The 20,629-nt window shown below is 29.2% G+C and overlaps 1 protein-coding gene across 2 annotated transcripts in view; it reads right to left on the bottom strand.

Moving 5' to 3' along the window:
- LOC136969520 (TOG array regulator of axonemal microtubules protein 1) overlaps window positions 1-18,493 on the bottom strand; it is a 102,560-nt gene extending 84,067 nt beyond the window's left edge. Inside the window, exons 1-2 of one of the 2 annotated variants that reach the window (XR_010879835.1) lie at window positions 16,240-18,493; window positions 6,480-6,561 (exon numbers count right to left, since the gene is read on the bottom strand). Coding sequence is in view for 1 of the 2 variants with exons in the window: in XM_067263699.1 (XP_067119800.1) it covers window positions 6,480-6,561; window positions 16,240-18,162 (2,005 nt within the window). In the remaining variant the exon portion in view is untranslated. The remainder of the gene's footprint in view (window positions 1-6,479; window positions 6,562-16,239) is intronic. The other variant, XM_067263699.1, reaches the window with a different exon arrangement.
- Window positions 18,494-20,629: the final 2,136 nt, after the last annotated feature.

Here is a 20,629-nt window from a genome sequence, read left to right as displayed (position 1 = left end):
ATAAGAATTGTAAGTTTAATAATTTAGACTTAATTTGTTACATTTGTCCTAATTAAGTTTAGAAAACAGATAAATTCTTAAAGTTTTGCAAACTAACAGATATATTAAAAAATTATCCAATATGAACTCTCTTGGCTAAGCTTCTTTCTGGATATACATTTGATATAAAATTTATATTATGCACATATAAATTAGGTTTATTATGCTGACTAAAGCATAAACTTTATGATAGTTCTAAATTAATTATATATCTAGAAGAAAACTTGGTTTGGAATATTTGGATAATACTGTGCTGAAATAACTGCTAATTATCTAATCAATAAAGTTATTGAGAAATTATGACTGTCTATTTCTAGCGATACATTAATTTAATAGCACAAAATAACACAGTAAAATTTAGCAAGATTTGGTTATTGTATATTTATGACTTAAGTGTGTTTATTATTTTGGTATTGTATTCTAAATTTAAAAAATTCTTTTTATGTGATTTTTACAGATGCTTGATCATATTGACCTTGATTCTTCTGAAACACTGGACTTCTGTTATTAAAAATTTGTAATAATTCATTTGAACTTCATAGTAAAAATTCACATATAATTAACTTATAGTAATTAAAAATAAACTTTTTGTAAAGTTTATTTCTATAAAATTGTTAATAATATAAAATTACCAATGTTATTTTATATAATTAGTATAAACTGATTTATGGAAAATTCATTGTAATACTTTAAAGTAAAAAACTTAATATTTCTATTCTAAAATGCCTAATGATGATAATATAATGCAAAACTATTGAAAATATTAGCAAAAAATGTATATTTTTATATATTTTCTGTATTCCTTTTCAACAAGTTTAACTTATATTTTGTTTCAGTTCATAATACCATAAGGCAATTTACAATTTTACAGATGATGCCCTCTATAAAAAAAATTTCTTCAATAATACAATTTCATCTTATAAACAAATAAATGTTAGACCAAGGAACATTTGAAAGTTGCAGGATGAAGGAAATGTTTATAGCTATAATAAAACTTCTATAAAAAGTATATAGTAATGTAAATAAAATAAATGTCATTGCTTTAAAATAGTGTCATTTATCTACTGACTATTTTGGTCATTTTAGGTTTTTAACATTCCACTGTTTAAAACTTTATATTAGGATAATACTTACAAATAATCAAGGTTTTAAAGGAAATCAATTTTGCAAGTTTCAAAAATAAATTCATAATGAAGTAAGGCCATATTATCAAAAATGCTAATCTTTATACAAGACTTTAATCTTCAGGCCTTCTTTCTGAGGAAACGCTTTTGTACTGTTCAAAATCTTTTTCAAAAAGCAATTGACCAGTCAAGGTTCATTACTGATTTTAACAAAAAACTTTTCTGCAGAATTTCAAATACTTCCAAAGAAAGTCAATTACAGAGAATACTATCTTTATGTTGACATTTTCTTTTTTTAAATAAATCTTTTTTTATATGATAATTTGAACTACTGTATACTAGTTCTTAACCATTTTGATAATATGATGATTTTATCGCATAAGATTTTCAACTTTTTGATTTTTAGTCATTGAGTATTGATAGCTGGATGGCTGAGGTAGTAAAGGCCATGCTGCACTAGGAGACCTGAGATCTAATCTTGGCAAGGAATCTCAAGAATTTTTCTGCCTTGTGGACCCTTTTAGTGCTTAAAAAAGAATAAGAATAATGTAGAAAAATAAAGAATAACGTCAAAAAGAATAAAAACTCATTGAGTCTAGTCTCTTCAGTCTGTATTCAATAATTTTATGAGATAAGAGATATATATAAGAGATGATAAGATTTTATCTCTTAATTATCTATTGTTATTGCATTACCACTGAAGCAGTTTGAAAACAAATTCTTAACAAATATATCTTTGCAATGTAATAAAACAGTTTTGCTAACAGTTCAGTATAAATTACAACTTGAACTTAATTTATTCTTTCAAAAAACTGACTTTTAATAAATATTCACAATATTTATTCTAATATATTCCAGTGAATTTCTACAGAAAATAATATTTGATTGCAAATAACAGAAAATAAGACTAAACACAGTAAATAATTGCATAGATAAAGATAACAACTGGCTAACTGTAAAAAAATAAAAATAATAATAATAAAATTCAGTTTATAATAGAAAAAAACTTTTTTAATGTAGAAAAATAGTTAAACTTCTGAATATTCTAAATGAGTTTAATTTTAATGTAATTTCTTATTCAAGAAACCATAACAGATATAATGTTAGCAACTGGATAGTTACAGTAGGCATTAAAAAATATTCCGATATGTTGAATTTGTTTATATACTAAACTTTCCAAAGCCTGATCTTCCAGATGGCTCTAAATTATTTAATAGATTATTAAAAAATTACAATTATTAATTTAGATAAGAGATGGTGCCTAATGTCTACCTCCAGTACCAAATTACTTAGTATCTAATCATTAGTAATAACAGATTTATAGCTCAATTGATTAATGCGATTGTTTGGTCGAGAATTTGTTCATATTTAAGTAACAATCAAAATTAGAAAAAAAAGCAATAAGAAATGATTTGTAAGATAATTACAAAAAATTTCTTTTGCAAATTTATTAGAAATTATTAAAACAATTTCATTTTTCTAAATTCAAAAACTGAAATATTACAGATTCTTTGATATCTAAATAAACTTCATAAATTCCTTCTAAATATATTGTTTATGCTTATTTTTTTTTAAATATAAATTTCAAGTAAAAAATTACAAAAAACATGGCCGGCGTTATTACATTTAATAATATAAAAAATATAATACGACATTACAAAGCTAAAACTTTGTTTCTTGTCCTTCTTTTTGCCGTTTTACACCATCAACAGTCCTCAAGTCCTCACAGTCCCTCGGAGACGACCTTTCTTTTGAGGCTTACTGCCTCTGCATTTTCTCACAGAGGCAGTAGCCTCAAAAGAAAGGTCGTCTCCGAGGGACTGTGAGGACTTGAGGACTGTTGATGGTGTAAAACGGCGAAAAGAAGGACAAGAAACAAAGTTTTAGCTTTGTAATGTCGTATTATATTTTTTATATTATTAAATGTAATAATGCCGGCCATGTTTTTTGTAATTTTTTACTTAAAATGTAATATTTTACTGTGGCGACAACACCAGAGGATGCTTTACCTACTCTGCATTTTCTCACGGAGGCAGTAGCCTCAAAAGAAAGGTCGTCTCTGAGGGACTGTGAGGACTTGAGGACTGTTGATGGTGTAAAACGGCGAAAAGAAGGACAAGAAATAAAGTTTTAGCTTTGTAATGTCGTATTATATTTTTTATATTATTAAATAAATTTCAAGAGTCTTCATCTCCCTGATATGTTCCCCACATAACATGGAGACTTGTTGGAAAAATGGGACAATCCCATCTTCCAATGCATAGATGGAGAGGGTGGTGGTGATTTTTCCATGCTGAATGTCATATAAAAATATAACATTCGACAAGCCTCTATGTTAAAAACATTGGTACTTGGAAAACATATTAGAAAGATAAAATTTTCAAAGCAAAAGCAGCAGGAAATTGCATTAGCAACAAAGAAGAAAAGGCTATCTCAAAAGCATGGCAGGCATGCTTTAACAATAACTTATCCATACATTACTAGGTATGTGCATGACAGCCGATTTAAATTGTATTCGATACAAAATTAAATTTTCCTGTTCAAAGATTCAACGAGCATTCCATTATGTTCTAATTTCTTGATGAAGACCTTCAAGAGTAGGTCAAAAACATTAGAAAGGTGATAATTTTGATGACTGTTGGGCTAATTTCAAGGTCGGTGGAGATTTTACTTACTAAATATTTATAACACACTAGATCTTGAAAGAAAAGCAAAATTTTATGAATTTCTAGGAATTTTCATGACCAACATAAACCATGAATAATCCAAGACAATTATTAAGCATTAACAGAGCACAATTTATTAAAGTGGATATAATTATAATATATAACAGTTTTCATGTATACTTTAATAAATTAATTTGACAATCAACATTACAGAAAATAACATCAGCATCAAATTTTCTCATTTGAAGAGCAATCCATTCATCAATTAAAACAAAACAGACCACCAGTAGGAATAATATTTTGCATTCTAGCGACTATGTATCTTACGTACAGTACAGTACAGATAACAATACTGTATGAAAAAGTTGGATGTAGACATTTCAATCATTCTGTAAATATTTGGCACAAGTAATGTACACTTAACATAAAACGTTTCTTTTCAGATTCATTCCTAGAGTTCATTTTGTTTTTGGTATCAAGACTAATTTCAATTTTCTTTTTCCAGTTTTCCATGTTCTCTATATCAGTTTCTCTAATCCTACATTTCTTTTATATTGAAATTACTTCACTGGCAAAAAGAGACTGATCACGTAAACTGGACATAAAAAACTCATCTTTTTTGAAATAATTTTAAAAATGAAAGAAATACCTAAGTTACAAGCATTTTTCAAAAATAGTGCTTTTTCTAATATAGCTCTATCTTGAAATGTTTCTTGATTCAGTAAAGGCATGTAGTTTCTTTTTTCAAATCATAGTTTTTAAAAACTTTAGAGCATTAACTGTACAATGAACTAAATTGCTGATGTTTGTGTTGTTAGCCTGCTGCTACTGACAAGCCTGATGAAAACATGTTCAGAGAATTGAAAAATTATATTTTAAATGCAATGAACAGAAAATGTTTAATTCAGTGAGGTCTATTACCATATATTTCCGCTGATAAGACGACCTTCAGATAAGACAAGGTATAAATTTTCGTCAAAGTTTTATAGTTTTAGCATATATCTGTCCTATAAGACTACCCCCAAACTATCAATGGCCTATGAATTTAGTTTAGATCAGCGATCATCATCTGGATAATAATACTGTATAGCGTATATGGAATTATGTCCTATTTGTAATTTTTCGAATGAACAAAGTTTATTTTCTGCCTTGCTATTGTTGCAAACGTTTGCACTGATTTGGGCATTCGAGTAATGAATGACCCTGACTATTCACAAAAACATTGTATGGCCTATTCTATTTCGTGGACATGCCCTACTCTCTACTAGTAAATAATTACTGTTTGTCCGTTTTTTTTATAATGGTTTTAATTTATATAAATTTCAATCTAATTTTTTTGTATCTGTCCTATAAGACGACCCTGGATTTTGGGGGCCATTTTTTATGATTCAACTATCGTCTTATCTGCAGAAATATACGGTAATTAGTTTAACAGCAGCCTTTTAAAAATAACAGTTTTCATTTACATAGTTTGTTCTAATTTTTATTAAAAAAGTAATTATATTTCTAATTTTTTAAACAATTGTAATACAGATAGAAAATAACAGTTATCATAACTTTTAACCTAAATAATAATTAAGTAGAGTTCAGCTAAAATTTAAACATTATGAAAAAATATCAATAGAACTGCAGAGAACATTATTTTTTAAATACAGTAGAGCATCGATTATCCGACCCCCGATCAACCGTCACATCAGTTAACCGACCGCGTTCTAGTCGGCAAATTCAAATGTCCGCTAGCGATGTGGCGTTACAATATTTGGCTATGTCTTGGCTACTTTAATAATATTTTTGTTAAATTTTTGCGTGTTTTAGCTGGAAACACTGGCTCGACCATGAAAGGGAGGCCAGTATTTAAGCCAGGCTTAATTTTCTATTTTTTATTTATTTCTGTATTTATTTTGTGCAAAATAAAGAAATAATTTAACGATGATTATTATTTAAAAAAAAATTTGTTAGGCTTAATATCGATGAAAATTCAACGCGAAGCAGGTTAATAGCGATATACTAATATGCTTATTACATGGGATATACTAATATACTATACTAATAATGTATTTTTTCATACTTTTCGGTTATCCGACCAACCTCAGTCCCCAATTGAGTCAGATAATCAATGCTCTACTGTATAATTAATTTAATTAAAAAAATTTTGTTTAAAAATTATACAAACTTATTATACTATTTGAAAATACACTATTTTCTTGTGACATAACTTGTGAAAATATACTATTTTCTATCAAAACTAATAATAAACATTAAGATTAAGCTTAATATAAATACATTTAATCTTAACATATATTAACAGTTTTGATAGAAAATTAAGTTAAATGATTTATTACTCTTTAATCATACATCATTCAACAGGCTGATGTAAAAGAACAATTTCATAACTATTCATAAATCAATAAATTTACTGCATTAACAAGTATCTTCAACACAAGACACAAATACAAAAAAAAAAAAAATGATAACAGTAATTTATAAATTATTATTAAATTATATCACAGAATTTTATAAACAATATTATGATAAAAAATTAAAATTAAAATGTTTGTTTAATTTTGATTATTTAATAAAAATCTTAACATTGATAATATTAAACTGCATAAAAACTGCAAAAATTAAATTGATGATAGAAAACACTAACCTTTAAGATTATTTATCAAATGTTGATTAAGAGTAGTGTGCCATTGTAACTGATCCAAATCATCATCATCTTTATCATCATCCTATTAGAAAACACATATTAAATAAAAATTATCATCAATAAAAACTACATTAAATAAACTATACATTATTTATTTTAAATCTTTAAATATATTAATAAAGTTTATAACAAAGTTATCCGTTTCATTAATTATAGGATAGCTGTTATCCATATCAACATCATATATTAGTTTATTTTTATGATTTTGGACTATGATAATGTGACTTTATTGGCTCATTCATATATATTTACAAAAAGATAATTTTATAGAAATAAATGAAGTTTTCCAGGAAAAAATCATTCTATGAAATATATACTTTTTAAATTTCCAAAATTAATAGTAAAATTGCAATTTTTGATATCGGTAATCTAATATTTTTGTAAAATAACAATAATGAAATGGACTGCCACTGTGACCATCAACTGATGAAATGAAACCCTGGAATAACTTAAAAAAAAAGAAAAACAATTATTTGAATGGTAAACATGCTTATGACAGTATTTGATTTTGAAACTTTCTTTTGTCAAACTAATTGAATCATTTTGGTCAGCTATTTCTAATTATTTTGTTCTTAGTGTTATCTATTATTATTAGTTTTTAGTCAATCTTAGTGATTTTAGTTGATTTTATTCCTTTTCCTGTGTAATGTCTGCATCTGTAAATAAAGTGCTTTTGTCTGAATTTTCTCTCATAACTTTTCCATGACAATATTTTCAGATCAAACAAATAAGGAAAACAATTTGCTTGTTAACTTGTTTTTAAAAAATGCAAAATAATTTTACATCTTTTAATTTTAGCATATCTATCTATCCTTATAAAAAATATTTACTGTTAAAAGTAAAATTTATTATTGTAAAAAGTTTGAAATGCCTATTAATTATTAATAAAATGCTACATTGTTAAAATTATATAAAATCAGCAACAAATAATAAACATTATATATATATAATATATATATATCTTCTCTAACCAGTATGACTTTTATTTTAAAAAAATTACCAATTTGTTTTTTATATATACAGTATAAGTGGAAATAAATGAATCAATTCTGGAACATAAATTTAACATAAGTAGAATATATATCAATCTACAGAGAGAAAATCAAGATAGATAACACACTAAAAGAAAGTCAATAATGGATATTTTGGTCTTGTATCCTAAAAGTTCAGTTAACATACATTATAAATGAGTACCACCTGTCTATTGATTTTCATTTTATATAAGACATATTATATTTTTTTCTTATTCCAGATTTCTGTTTGATACTGATTTAATCAAATATCATTATGTGTTTTGATGTTTTGTTTTGTATTTTATGAAGTGTAGTTAAATTTCTTTTTGGGAAAGGTCTTTCATGTCAAATGGAATGGCCTTTTGGTCAAAAATAAATAATAACGATCTTTCTTATTTATCATCTTATATCAAAATATCCTTAAAAGTAAGCATTTTCATAACTGACCAATTATTTACAATATGATGATTTGTGTAATGTTTCTTACATAAGCTAAATTAGAACATCATTATAAAATATTAATGTATCTATAGTTCTGGCTGTGGCAGATTTTGTATGATTTTATGGCCATAAAATCTTACAAAAATGTTTACTTTATTATCACTTTATTGCAGGCCTGCAAGCAATCATAAGTATTGCATCATCCTTGACATCATAAACACAAAAACACTGACTGAGAAAGCAATGTTTCTGGTGCATGCAACCAGAGGCAGCCCTAGGGTGGTGCGAACGGTGTGACCGCACCAGGTACTGTCATAGGGGGAGCAGAAAATGCAACGATAGATTGTCTGTGCAAAAAATAAAACCCAATCACCTTATTACTACTTAACACTACCTGCCAAAATTAATTCTATACAACAGTGAGCTGGGTTATGCGCATTTCAAAGATATACACATATAGTATGAAATTCGCATTTAACATTATAGACTGTTAACCTTTTCAAACAAATATTGTTTTTTTTTTTTTTTTTTACTGTTATTGTTTCTCATCCATACTACTACTATGCCAATCTTTCAGAGGTTTGAGTTATTAATAATGTAAAAAATGTATGTTATCTTTAGTTTTTATGTACAGTTTAGTCTCTACAAGGGGGTGCCAAAATGAGATCTTGCACCATCTGAAAACCTTGCTAGGGCCTCCCCTGTTTGCAACATCTGTTACTATAAAATGGAAAGATGGCTTTTGGCACCAGTTTTATAGCAAAATGGAAAGTTTTTGACAGTTAATGCCATATAAAAACTTCATTCTCTATGAAATAGTGGAGGCAGTGCATTGTCATCAATCAACTATTGTGCATTTGTTACAAAGGAGATGGGAACATGACAACACTAAAAGAAAAGCTGAATCAGAAGGTAAATGGTGAGAATGTCATGCAAGAATAAGATGCTGAAGTGTTTCAGTTATAAGAACATACTACTAATTCTTCCAACCAAAAGAAGAGTGAGAAGAGCAGACAGGCATAAAAACAAGTGCATGAACTGTGTGACTAAGGATGTATAACATAGGTTTAAAATCCCGTAAACCATCCTTGTAAACTGTATAGACAGCAGACTGAACAACATATGAACTGAAGGAATCCAAATTTAACTGCATGAATCTGATGTAAACTCTATGTTAAGTATAGAAAAGATGTCTATAACAAAGATTACTTGATACAGACAGTAAAGTTTCTGATGAGTCAAATGGTGTAGGAATGTATATCTATGATGTCAAGTTAATCAGCAGGACTGTGGAATAGGAGACGTGGAGTTTTGTGTTTTAGTCAGAGTCGTCAAAAATCTGCCAACTCCTGACTACTTTTTATTTTCCCAACTTGTTATGTATATAAAACGAAAAAGTATTGGAATTGTGTGAAATTTGACCCTCCCAGTTTTTTGCAAATTTACACATTTGGAGGCCTCCCAAACCAAAAAATTGTCAAATAAAGGAAGAAAATTTGTGTGTGTGTGTGTTAGCATCTAATTTGTTTAAATTTCTTTATTCTCTGTTCTGATATTAAACAATATCTCAGAATGGGTAAAGCTTAAGAAACGAAGTTTGGCACAGTAGCTTGTGTATAAAGTCATTAATGCTATTAAATTTTGGTTCTTAATTAAAGGTCAACAGGGTAGAGACAGGAATCATGTGTCATACCTCCAGTGTGGTTGGACTTAATATTTTACTCATTATTAGCATTCACAATTTTTTATAAAACTCATCTCTATCCTCAAAATTAAGATTTTGGCACTTCATAATAGTACAGTAAAACCTGGTTAAGATGTTTTTGCCTGAGATGTTAGAATGTGTGAAGGCATGATTTAGTTCAACCACTTTGAAGCATAACAACTCCTGTTGTTAAACCATCTAACTCAGATTCAAAAACCACAGAAGTTATTAAGCTTCAAACAAGATGAACAAAATTGTGCCCCTCTAACATCCATACAAACAGAAAAAAAAAAACCTGAATCTTTTGCATATCTTGACATTTCACGGTTCCAGAGTCCAAAAATGTAAAAATTTGGGAGGGGGGTCATTTTTTGACCAATCACTACACTTTCCCTCTGTTATATATAACAGCTGGAAAAGTAAAAATTATCAAATACATATTTATATATTGACTATGTCATTACTTAGAGGCATCTTTTAGCTTTGGAATAAAAAGGTTCCTATGTTCTATCTTTAATCAAACTCTGTTCATTGAAGCTTTTATTCTGAGGTCAAATGATGACATCAAAATTCCCAAGCCTATTTTGGTAACAAGTCTATCCCTGGTCGGAGTCATATGGTAAGGCAAAGTCGGAGTTGATAGCTTTTTACACAACTCCACAGTCCTGTTAATCAGGGGCTTTTGTGAGTACAGAATAAAAGAGCAATGCATTTATGCATTGCTCTTTTATTCACTCAGCAATGTCAATGCATTTATTTTTCAATACATGTACCTGCTAAATTTATACACTTATTCCAGCATTTAACTGATACTTGGAAAGCTTCAGCATAAAAGCATTTCCAGCCTGAACCAAACTAGGATGGAAATGATGATTCCAAGTTTTGTCACATATTATGGTGTAATCCAGAAAATCCTGGTCTTTCTTGTTAAAATGCTCCTTCAATTCTACAAAGATTTCAATTCTTCTGTGCCAGTCAAAAGCTGAAAGCTGTCTTGGTACCCAGTGCGCACTAACTTTCCGAAAATGCAATCGTGCATAAATGACTGTGTTCCCTGTCCCATTGGTTTGCTTACTTAGTCACTTGCCATAGTTTCTTCTAGGAACTGCCTGTAAAGTTCAATCTGCCATGGGTAAACAAACGAAATCAAGTAGACAACAGAATTGCTTTGTTTCTATTCTAACACAACTTCTTTTAAGCCATGTAAATTCAAGAATATCTATAGAATATTTTCTATATTCTTGAATTTGCCCATTCTATAGTGTACCTTAAAGTAAATGTGATGTAACTAGAGGCACACTGTCCTTAGTTTGTTATTCAATTACAATTGTCACTGTCCAAGTAAGAGGTCAGTGGCCAAATAAAAGTGAAAATTAAAAATATTTGAAATTGAAACATTGATTTGTTTATGTTCTCTGTCTTTTGGCCCAAATAAACAAAATCTACTATACTTACAAAAGTTGATACAATATCAAACATAATATAAACAAAATATCAAAGCAAGTTTGCCTTCCACTACAATTTATCAAAACTAAATGTGTAATTATAGTATAAAATATTTTTAATGAAAATAAAACCACTGAAACATAAAATATTGACCAGATGATCATAACAGTAAAGTTATCAGCCTGCTGTTCTTGGGGAACTCGGGAGAGAATCTGGAAAAGCAGAAAATTTCAGGAATTTTTCATGGATGGTCTGTTTCAGATGTGTTGTGCCCCCACTTGTCTGCTCCATTATGAGGCTGGCCAAGTTCACAATGGGCAAAAAAGAATACCCCATCGTAGTGCCTGCAGGGCAGAAAGAGTAAATAGGAACAACAAAATTAAGTCTAGTTTATTGTCTTCTTGATTTATATTTTCTATAAGAATTACTGTTCTCATCTATACTTCTTATCTAACATAAGACCAAGCTAAAAGTTTAGACTATTAAAATTAAAAAATAAATAAATATAAAATTGCAAAGACAAAGGTTAAATAGAGACAATTACTTTTATGTTTAAGGGTATAATAGCATTTTAAATTATGCAAAATTATGGAATATCTTTAATCTTTTGTCTTGATATTCATATTAGTAGGTGGTCATGAATTATATGAAAGTGCATGCTTGGAATGCAGGCATAAATAAAGTTTTGTAGAAATTATGATAAATTATTCTATAGACACATTAAAATTCAGGAGAAAAGATATTCCAAGAATACATAAATAAGCCGAAATATATTCTCTTAATTTTTATTAACATAAAAAGATAAATGATGTTTAATAAAATTAACATATAGGTCTGTTATGTGAAAGAATTTAGGGCCTATAAAATATTCAACTGAAAATTACCCTATATTGTACAATAAAAAAATATAGGTAAACTGCAAATACCATTCACTGTGATTTGATTATATTCTTTTTGGTTTTTTCTTGATTTAGCAATCAAATTTGAACTTTCCTTTTACTTTGAACAAATATAGAACATATTTCTTTAACTTTTACACGTGTAATAAGACTTTTTTTATTACTTATATTGTCATATTATTTCAAAATCAAATAAAAATAAAACTATAAATTACAACTGCATTACAACATATTGAGCCAGTACTGTTATTTAATAATGATTAATCTAGCTTTAAGATATCCAGCTTTCATTAGAATTTAAAATTTAAATAGTTTGTACTTGCATTTTATTGCAAATGTTTAGCAAGAAATATTTGTACTTGAAAATAATAAAAGACATTGTTAAATTATTAAAACTCAAAATTTGCTTTAAACTATATTTTAGTAAACAAATTTAAATTAACAATCACTTCTCTAGCATTTTCAGACAACCATGCCCATCACAACTGCAACTGAACATCTCTACAAAATCATTAATAGCTGTTCCAAAAACTACAGATACTTTTTAGAGAAAGATGATTTTATAGAGCTCAGTCAGCTACATTTTCTGACGATACACATCATTGAGAAAAGTGAGAAGTGCTGTAGAAGTAATTGTTAATTTAAATTCATATTTCAATAAAGCAATTTTGAGTTTTATTAGAAAAATTGGTTTATTCATTATATGTTATTGGCCCAATCATACAGTTTATTTGTTTTATAAATGCTTTTGCTTAGTTTTTAATATGTATATGTTACAGTCAAAACCTGTTTTTAGTTAGAATGCGTTTTAACTAGTTGAAACTAGTTTATACTGGATGTCTTTGTTAAAACCCGTTTTGTCTAGTTAAAACTAATTTTAGCTACATAAATATGTTTGGGAGAAATAAATAGTTATGTATAGTGATTTGGGGAAGATGCCTAACATTTTGCTTATGAAGGAAATTATAACGATAATTTGGAGGCCTCTAATGAAAATATCATATTCTTGAGCATGTTTTTCAAATAAAACTTTGGAGTATATGAAAAATAATTGTATATTGTGTTTGCAATGACGACTTTTTTACTGTCTGGCATTTTAGGCATCTCACCCTAAGTATCCAGGTGAGATGCCAAATGCCATTAGGGTAAGATTACAAATATAATTGCATAAAATTAATTTTCGAATATCTTAACCAAATTTAATTTATTGCATATGTAGTACTGTACAAAGTATTTCATAGTAAGTATAACAGTACAGTATAAGTATTGTTAAGTTTCCGCCCGTTCTAACGTGCTCTATAGCTAGCTGAAAGCTTTTTTCAGTCCAAAAACCTTTTTGAGAAGTCCTTATATAATTTCTATGCACATCCTGCAATAAAACAAGAAAACAAAAATTTATTAAAAATAGACATATTAGAATTCAATTAACAAAAAATAGGCATGTTACCCAAAGAAAAATGTGGCATCTTTCCCACTTGTCAGGGTAAGGTGCCTAGTGGAGTCACGTATCTAGCATGTCCAATCGAGATCGGCGGTAGCTCACAATGGAAACTTTAGAACCTTAACTCACACATTAATTGTTTTTAGCATTTTTTAATAAATTTTATTTTAACTTTTAGTTTTAAAATGATTCTAGAAACATTTCACAACAAAAACTTCGATCTTATCTTGCTTTTATTCTTCTCAGATATAGAAAATGAGGTAACGATAGCCAACTACAGGTTTCCGCACTCAATATTGGCCCTACGATTCACCATACAAACACACGACAATATCTGATGTCACCGTTTGAAAATATCAAAAAGTAGGCATCCTCCCCCGCTTACCATCTTACCCCGAATCACTCTATATGTTGCACTCAAAACTAGTTTTTAGTTAGAACACGTTTTAACTAGTTGAAACTAGTTTATACTGGATGTCTTTGTTAAAACCCGTTTTGTCTAGTTAAAACTAAAATTTACTGCTAGTCAAAAATGAATTTGAGTTAAAACTAGTTTTAACTAGACAAAACGGGTTTTAACAAAGACATCCAGTATAAAGTAGTTTCAACTAGTTAAAACGCGTTCTAACTAAAAACAGGTTTTGACTGTAACATATATACTTTTTTGATTAATTATTAATTAAAATACTATGCCTATATATTCAGAACATTTAGAAAGTTTGTAATCCTTATTTTTGTCTAACTATTCACTTCATTATTAAAACTGATAAAACTGAACTAGAACAGTATCAACAACTGTTACACACAATATATGGAATGTCAAAAGAGCTTTTCAGATCAAATTCCGCACAAACCACTTTTTTTTATTAGTTAGATATCTATCTAACTAATTGCAGAAATAAAATAGCTATCCACTACAGTCTAATTACCGACATACATATCAAGTTATACAATCACAAATAATCAGAGAAAGTATAGATAATTTTATATCATTCTGAATATGAATACTTATGTATGCACAAGCATTAAATAGTAAATATAAAAATAAAAAATTGGTTTTAAATAGAAAATTAAAAAATAAAATTAAACATCTACGAATTATGTATTTATTAATTTATCTATAATGAAGAAAACTTGTTTGTTTTTTTAAACATCACAAACTGTCTTTAAATTTCTTTTTTAGTAATTATTAAAATAATTATTGTATCAATTTAAAATCATGTTGTTGATTATCTAATCCACAGGTGTACAATACTATTATTTCACTGTGACCCATATCTTGTCTGTTTATTCTGTCTACCTACATTTTAAATCTAGTGTTTTATTGATCAATAACCATTTGAGGTTATAAAAATTTCAAATAAATGCTAAAGCAACTGACACACAATACTTTGTATATAACAGAAATTCTAGTTAGAGTTAAATAGAATAACAAACAGCTTGCTAAAAATGGATAAAAATTAAATAAGTTAATGTATTAAAACAGTTTAAAATTTAAATATTTCAATAACAAATTTAACAGTATGAAAGAATGTTTTTATAACCTATTTTTTAAGAAAACAAAACACTATTTTAAGATAAATGTTTCATAAAAATAACATAAATTAGATTTTGAGATTTGTGGTACTTAAAAATTATAAAAAATTACTTTTTAAAAATTTCTTAAAATTTTAATTAATTAAATATTTTATAACTATCAAATCATTTTCAAAACCTTAAGAATTGAAAGCATTATGCAATCACCACTTGGTTATCAAAATATTATAATCAGATCATATAATTTAGAAGCTTAATTAAGTTACTAATTGGTACAGAGTTTAATTATTCTAATCGTGAATCAAACTTTATTATTGATTGTTAATCTCGTCTAATTTGGTAAATTATTAACATTACAAAATATTAAAATAAAACATCTCAAAAAATTTTATATAACAAATAGAAATCAAATTCTGATATTGGTCATTTTAAAATCGTTATCCTAAAAATAAATTATGTAAAAAAAAATACATTTTTGGTTCACTTGATATTTAAACAATGTAAAATGCTTAAATTTAGATACCAATACTTAAAATGTTCAAACTATTCTTTAATTGTTGCCTAGCAACTTACTCATCCATCCTGTCTTGTCTTCTATGACAAGCTTTTGTTATATAAACTCTTCACAGATATTATGATATATTGCAATGTTTTAATTTAAATCTGAAATTCTAAAAGTTGGAAATTTAAAACTGCCAAAAACTAAATAAAATTTTAGAAACTGACATTACCAACTTTTCTTCTCATACCACAATTACAAAGGTAAAAAACAATTCAATGAATAAAGCACATGAAACCAATCTCCAGCAAAATTTTACAACAAAGCAAATGTTTTCGATCGAAAACATTTGCTTTCTTATATACTCAGTTTTGAGTAGTTGAACAATTCAATGTTAAATAAGAAGCAAAGACAGCCTTTTCAAAAAGTTTTCAATGCTGCATTCTGTATTTTCAGAACACACATTTAGTAAAATAAAATTCAAATATAATTGTAATCAATTTAAAGACTTCAAATCATTAAAAGTTTTAAAAATCATTTTTATATAATTTCAGACATAGTAGCAAATCTTTCAGCATGTACAGTACATTGAGAAAATATTTTGGTAAATGTAAATTCTAAAAATAGAGGAAACATTTCAAAAAATGTTTAACATTTTAATAAAAGTTCAATTTGAAAAAAGGCCATTTTACTTCTTTCTTAAAAGAAAGATATTCATACCTTATCAAAAATATATTTGGGTGAATATGAATTATCCATATATACAAATTCATCAGTAATTTCATTATTTTTATCTGGCAATTCTTCAAAAGATTGTTTTTTGTTGGTCGTGTGTGAAAATTTCTTACTAATAGGTATATCTTTCACATTGTGCCAACTAGGATTATTAATATCGGGCAATGAGGTTGCAATTCTTCGATGACGTGAAGGAGTAGAAATGCTCAAAGGACCAGAAGCTGACATAATCCAGTCAACATCTGCACCAGAATATGAAAGAAAACAATTCTGTCCTCCAGCTGATGAAGGTAGAGTAAGAGCATGTAAAACAGAACCATCTGGCGCACATCGAGGTAAAACACGTCGCGCTAATCGAGCTTGTACTGCTGCCATCAATCCGTCGCTATCATAATTTAATTCTACAGCATCTACTGCTGAAACTAAATAAACAATTCTAGATGTTCCCATTGCTTGAGCAAGGACGGCAAAACATTCTAGTGCTGCCAGTCTCACTCTCCGCTTTGAATCTACTAGGAAAGGAGCAACAGCTTCACACAAATATGCAAATTCAAAGTTATAACTAGGAAAAGTTAAAACTGCAGCTGTTACACGATTTAATAACTCTTCACGTAGTCTTGCGTTACGCTGATATTTACATTCAAACATATTATTCAGGACTAAAATTGGAGGATTGTAATGCATTAATCTGTGGATTATCCTTATTGTCTTTTCTCTGATAACAACTTTACCATCACCAAGATACTTTGTTATTATTGTCACAATTAATCGTAGAAACTGTCTCATATTTTCCTTCAATTTTTCTACTAAATTTTCAAATATATCAAGAGTGGACATAATAACCTTAAGGCTGTTATCCTCTAAAAATACAGACAAAATTTGCAAAAATCCATTCAAATGATTTACAATGTTTTTTATGTCTGAAATTTGATTAATTGAAAGTTTAATTTGTTCTATGCCTTCTACACGATACCTCCAATTCTCACTAAATAATTTTTCTAATGTATGTTGATCAATTACACAAAATTCGAGTAAGACACTAGCATCTTTCTTGGATAAGGAATTAACATGGTAATTTTTGCTATTTACAGCGCTGGACGGAATTAAATTATTATTGTTATTATTATTGTTACTTATAAAAGGATATGTTTCTTTCCCAGAATTCTTTTCAATTCTTTCATACATTTTTACTGCTTCTTTATCAATTCTTTGTAAATACAAATGAAAAGTATTGAAACCCACAATATCTTTAATTTTTTTCATAGCCAGAAATACTGGATAAAATAAAGTTGTATCTCCATCAATTAATAATTTTCCCAAGCATTCAATTAAAATTGATAAATTTTCACAGGCAAAATCTTCCGTAAACAGCACATTAATACTCCGAATGGATCCCTTTCGTGTCAAATAATCACCGCTCTCTAGACCAAACTGGATAAAAGATTTTAAAAACTGTTGTAAATTGTAAGTATTTCTCAAATACCAATGCAAAATTTGGACGGTTACGCAACAAACGTTAGAATTATCGTGACCTAGATTGGAAATCAATTTGGATAGTATCAGAGACATACACAGATCCAAATCTTCATTCAAGTGTGGCAATATAGAAGATATTAACAATAGACACTGATATCGCACCTCCCATCTAACATCATCCAGGACATGACTCAGAACTTCGAAAACCGCGTATCGACTGGTTCCGTGAAAAGGAATGTTACCGCGATTTCTTCTAACGAGACTACGCAGACTAGTCAGAATTTCTATTCTCTTTTGTGCATTTTGTTCTAGCAGATGATGTAGGACGGCTCTAGTATCAACGTCATTATAGAAAATAGGTTTTATAGCTTCTACGCTTTCATCATTGACACTATTTCTACCATCACAGTTGGCATAAACATATCTTGCCATTGTTTTAACGTCAAAGAACAATGCGTTTTCCTAGACAATATAACATGAAAATAGCACAGAGTATTTTTTCACAGTAGACACATAAACATTTTTGTTTTTCTTCGTAGGATGTCTTCTCATTTTGATTTTCCACTTAAGACACTTAAATCACTTCAAGAAAAGTGCAGGAAACATTGTCACTTCTAAACAATACTTTTAAATGCCATCTGAAATCCATCTTATGCTTTAATCGTTTAACAGATTATCTAACGGTTCTCCCCGTTAGAACTACTTCACTGGAAAACACATCAGTGACGACATATCCATTAACTGATTAATTCAGAAAATGGTGTATCATAGACATCATTCGTTATGTCTCTAATAACTAAGTATTTACAATAAATTAATATTAGTTACAAAATTTCATACTAAAATATTTCGATAAATATTAATTATAAACGAAACTAAATATTTTCATAAATTTCATATTATGATATCATAAAAAAATTTCAGCTGTAAAATAACCAGTATAGAATCTTATTCAAAAATATTATTTATTTATATTTTTACAGTGAAAGTAAAAAACTAAATTAATACAACCGCCAAATATAAAATTAAAATATAAATTATTTATTTTTGTACATAACTCAAAATTAAAATATAAATTATTATACAGCATTTTTGAAAACTCTTTTCGTCATGTGGGCAATAGAGAGCCTTTTTTTTTGGTAATTCCGTTATCGGTTCTGCCACGCCAGACCCACAATGGTGCAGCCGGATGGTAAGAGACGGGACACCCCTCAAAAAATTCCTAGGGTTTTTGGACCCGTCCGATTCCATACTGGGTCCCCAGGGAGGTAGGCTGCCATCTTAACTGCTTAGTCATCCGGCCAGCGCAACGTCGACATTGAATTGTGTCGACAATAAAACCTACTCTGTAATAGCACATAACGCCAAGAATTTTTCGCGGTATTGTCAGTCCCGATATATTGGTCCTGTCCTTCACCACCCAACAGCCTTATTATGGGTGCTGACCGGACCCACGATAAACCTGATGAAAAGACTCTCTTAGTTCTCACAGGGCAAAAAAAACTAAAAATAAAAACACTTATTAATAATAATAAATATTCATCATTTATCTTCTTAAAACATTACACAGTATTTATACCTTAATTGAAAATGTAAGAATAGTAACTTATATTTATAAACGTTTCGCAAAAATTAAAGAATTTGATCTACTACCCGGTGCTCTTCTAACTACAGTCCTATTAATATAAAACGGATAGAAAATCAAGAAAGTGAGATTGCTCTCTTAACCATTCGATTGTTTTTTTTTTTTTTTTTTTTAACTCTTTCCGCCCTGTGGGCGTCTTTTAACAAGCCCATTATGAGTTTGGCCAGGCCAGTGGCGTAGCGTGGGTGTCAGCCGCCCGGGGCGGAGGAAAATTTCGCCGCCCCTTATTTAGGTATTATTATTATTTATTGTGAAATTTTGCCGCTTCCTTAAAGTGCCGCCCGGGGCGGGCCGCCCCTGCCGCCCCCACTACGCTACGCCACTGGGCCAGGCTCACCGTATGGCAGCCGCGTGGTGAGGGACGAGGTCCGACATATCCGAACGGACCACTCCCCGACAATTTCCTATGGATTATTTAACCTTCCTTATTCGATCCTGTGTCCCCAGAGCGGTAAGCTGCCATCTTGACCGCTCGGCCATCCGGCCTGGCCATATAAGCTTAACGTGCAATGTCTCGCATTCACAAATCAATCAATCACTAAATTTATTGCCAGCAAAATGCAAAATATTATTTAAACTTGAAGCCTGTCAAATAAAACATACGTGTTTGTATACAGCAATGCTACAAGTGGGTGATTTGCCAAGGAAAAGGAGAACTTTCTATGGTAAGATGGCACCTATTTAGGTGATACAAACGTGAAGAAAACATGGAAAATCCCACGTGACCAACCGGTTGGCGAGGTGCAAACCCATGGCCAGTGTTCAGTAATCCGTTTAGTTTCTATTTTAGTAATAACTTAGAGCCCTCTATAAACAGAGTATGGTCAACTGGGGGGTCAAAATATGATTGGCTACTGCCGATCACGTGGTTTGTGGACGCCATTATGAGGCCAGCTTCCGACCCGCTTATGACAAGGGAGTGTCAATCAGCTATTTATTACGATAAATAACAGGATTGGGAACTTTATATACCAGGTAGTTCCAATCTAAAATAGATTCTAAACATCAAGTTAGTTCTTACTTTGCTATACTGACGTTAGAAATTATTATTTTAGCCTTTAGATCTATCGATACATCTATATCGCTCTTAAAGCTACCACATAAAAATAGATCATGCCGGGTCGATCAGCCATTAATTGCTCAAAATAGAGCTCCTAAATTCAAACTGCATCGATTTCCAAGTGATAAAGCTAGGAAAAAAAGCATTGGCAATTAAAGTAAACCGGCTGGATGAAAATAAGAAATTATGGATTC

The sequence above is a fragment of the Centruroides vittatus genome, unplaced genomic scaffold (genome assembly GCF_030686945.1).
Source record: "Centruroides vittatus isolate TY-2023 unplaced genomic scaffold, ASM3068694v2 contig_18, whole genome shotgun sequence".
In the NCBI taxonomy this organism is placed as follows: Eukaryota; Metazoa; Arthropoda; class Arachnida; order Scorpiones; family Buthidae; genus Centruroides; species Centruroides vittatus.
Note: the sequence above shows the minus strand (reverse complement) of the source record. Positions and strands in the feature narration are given on the sequence as shown.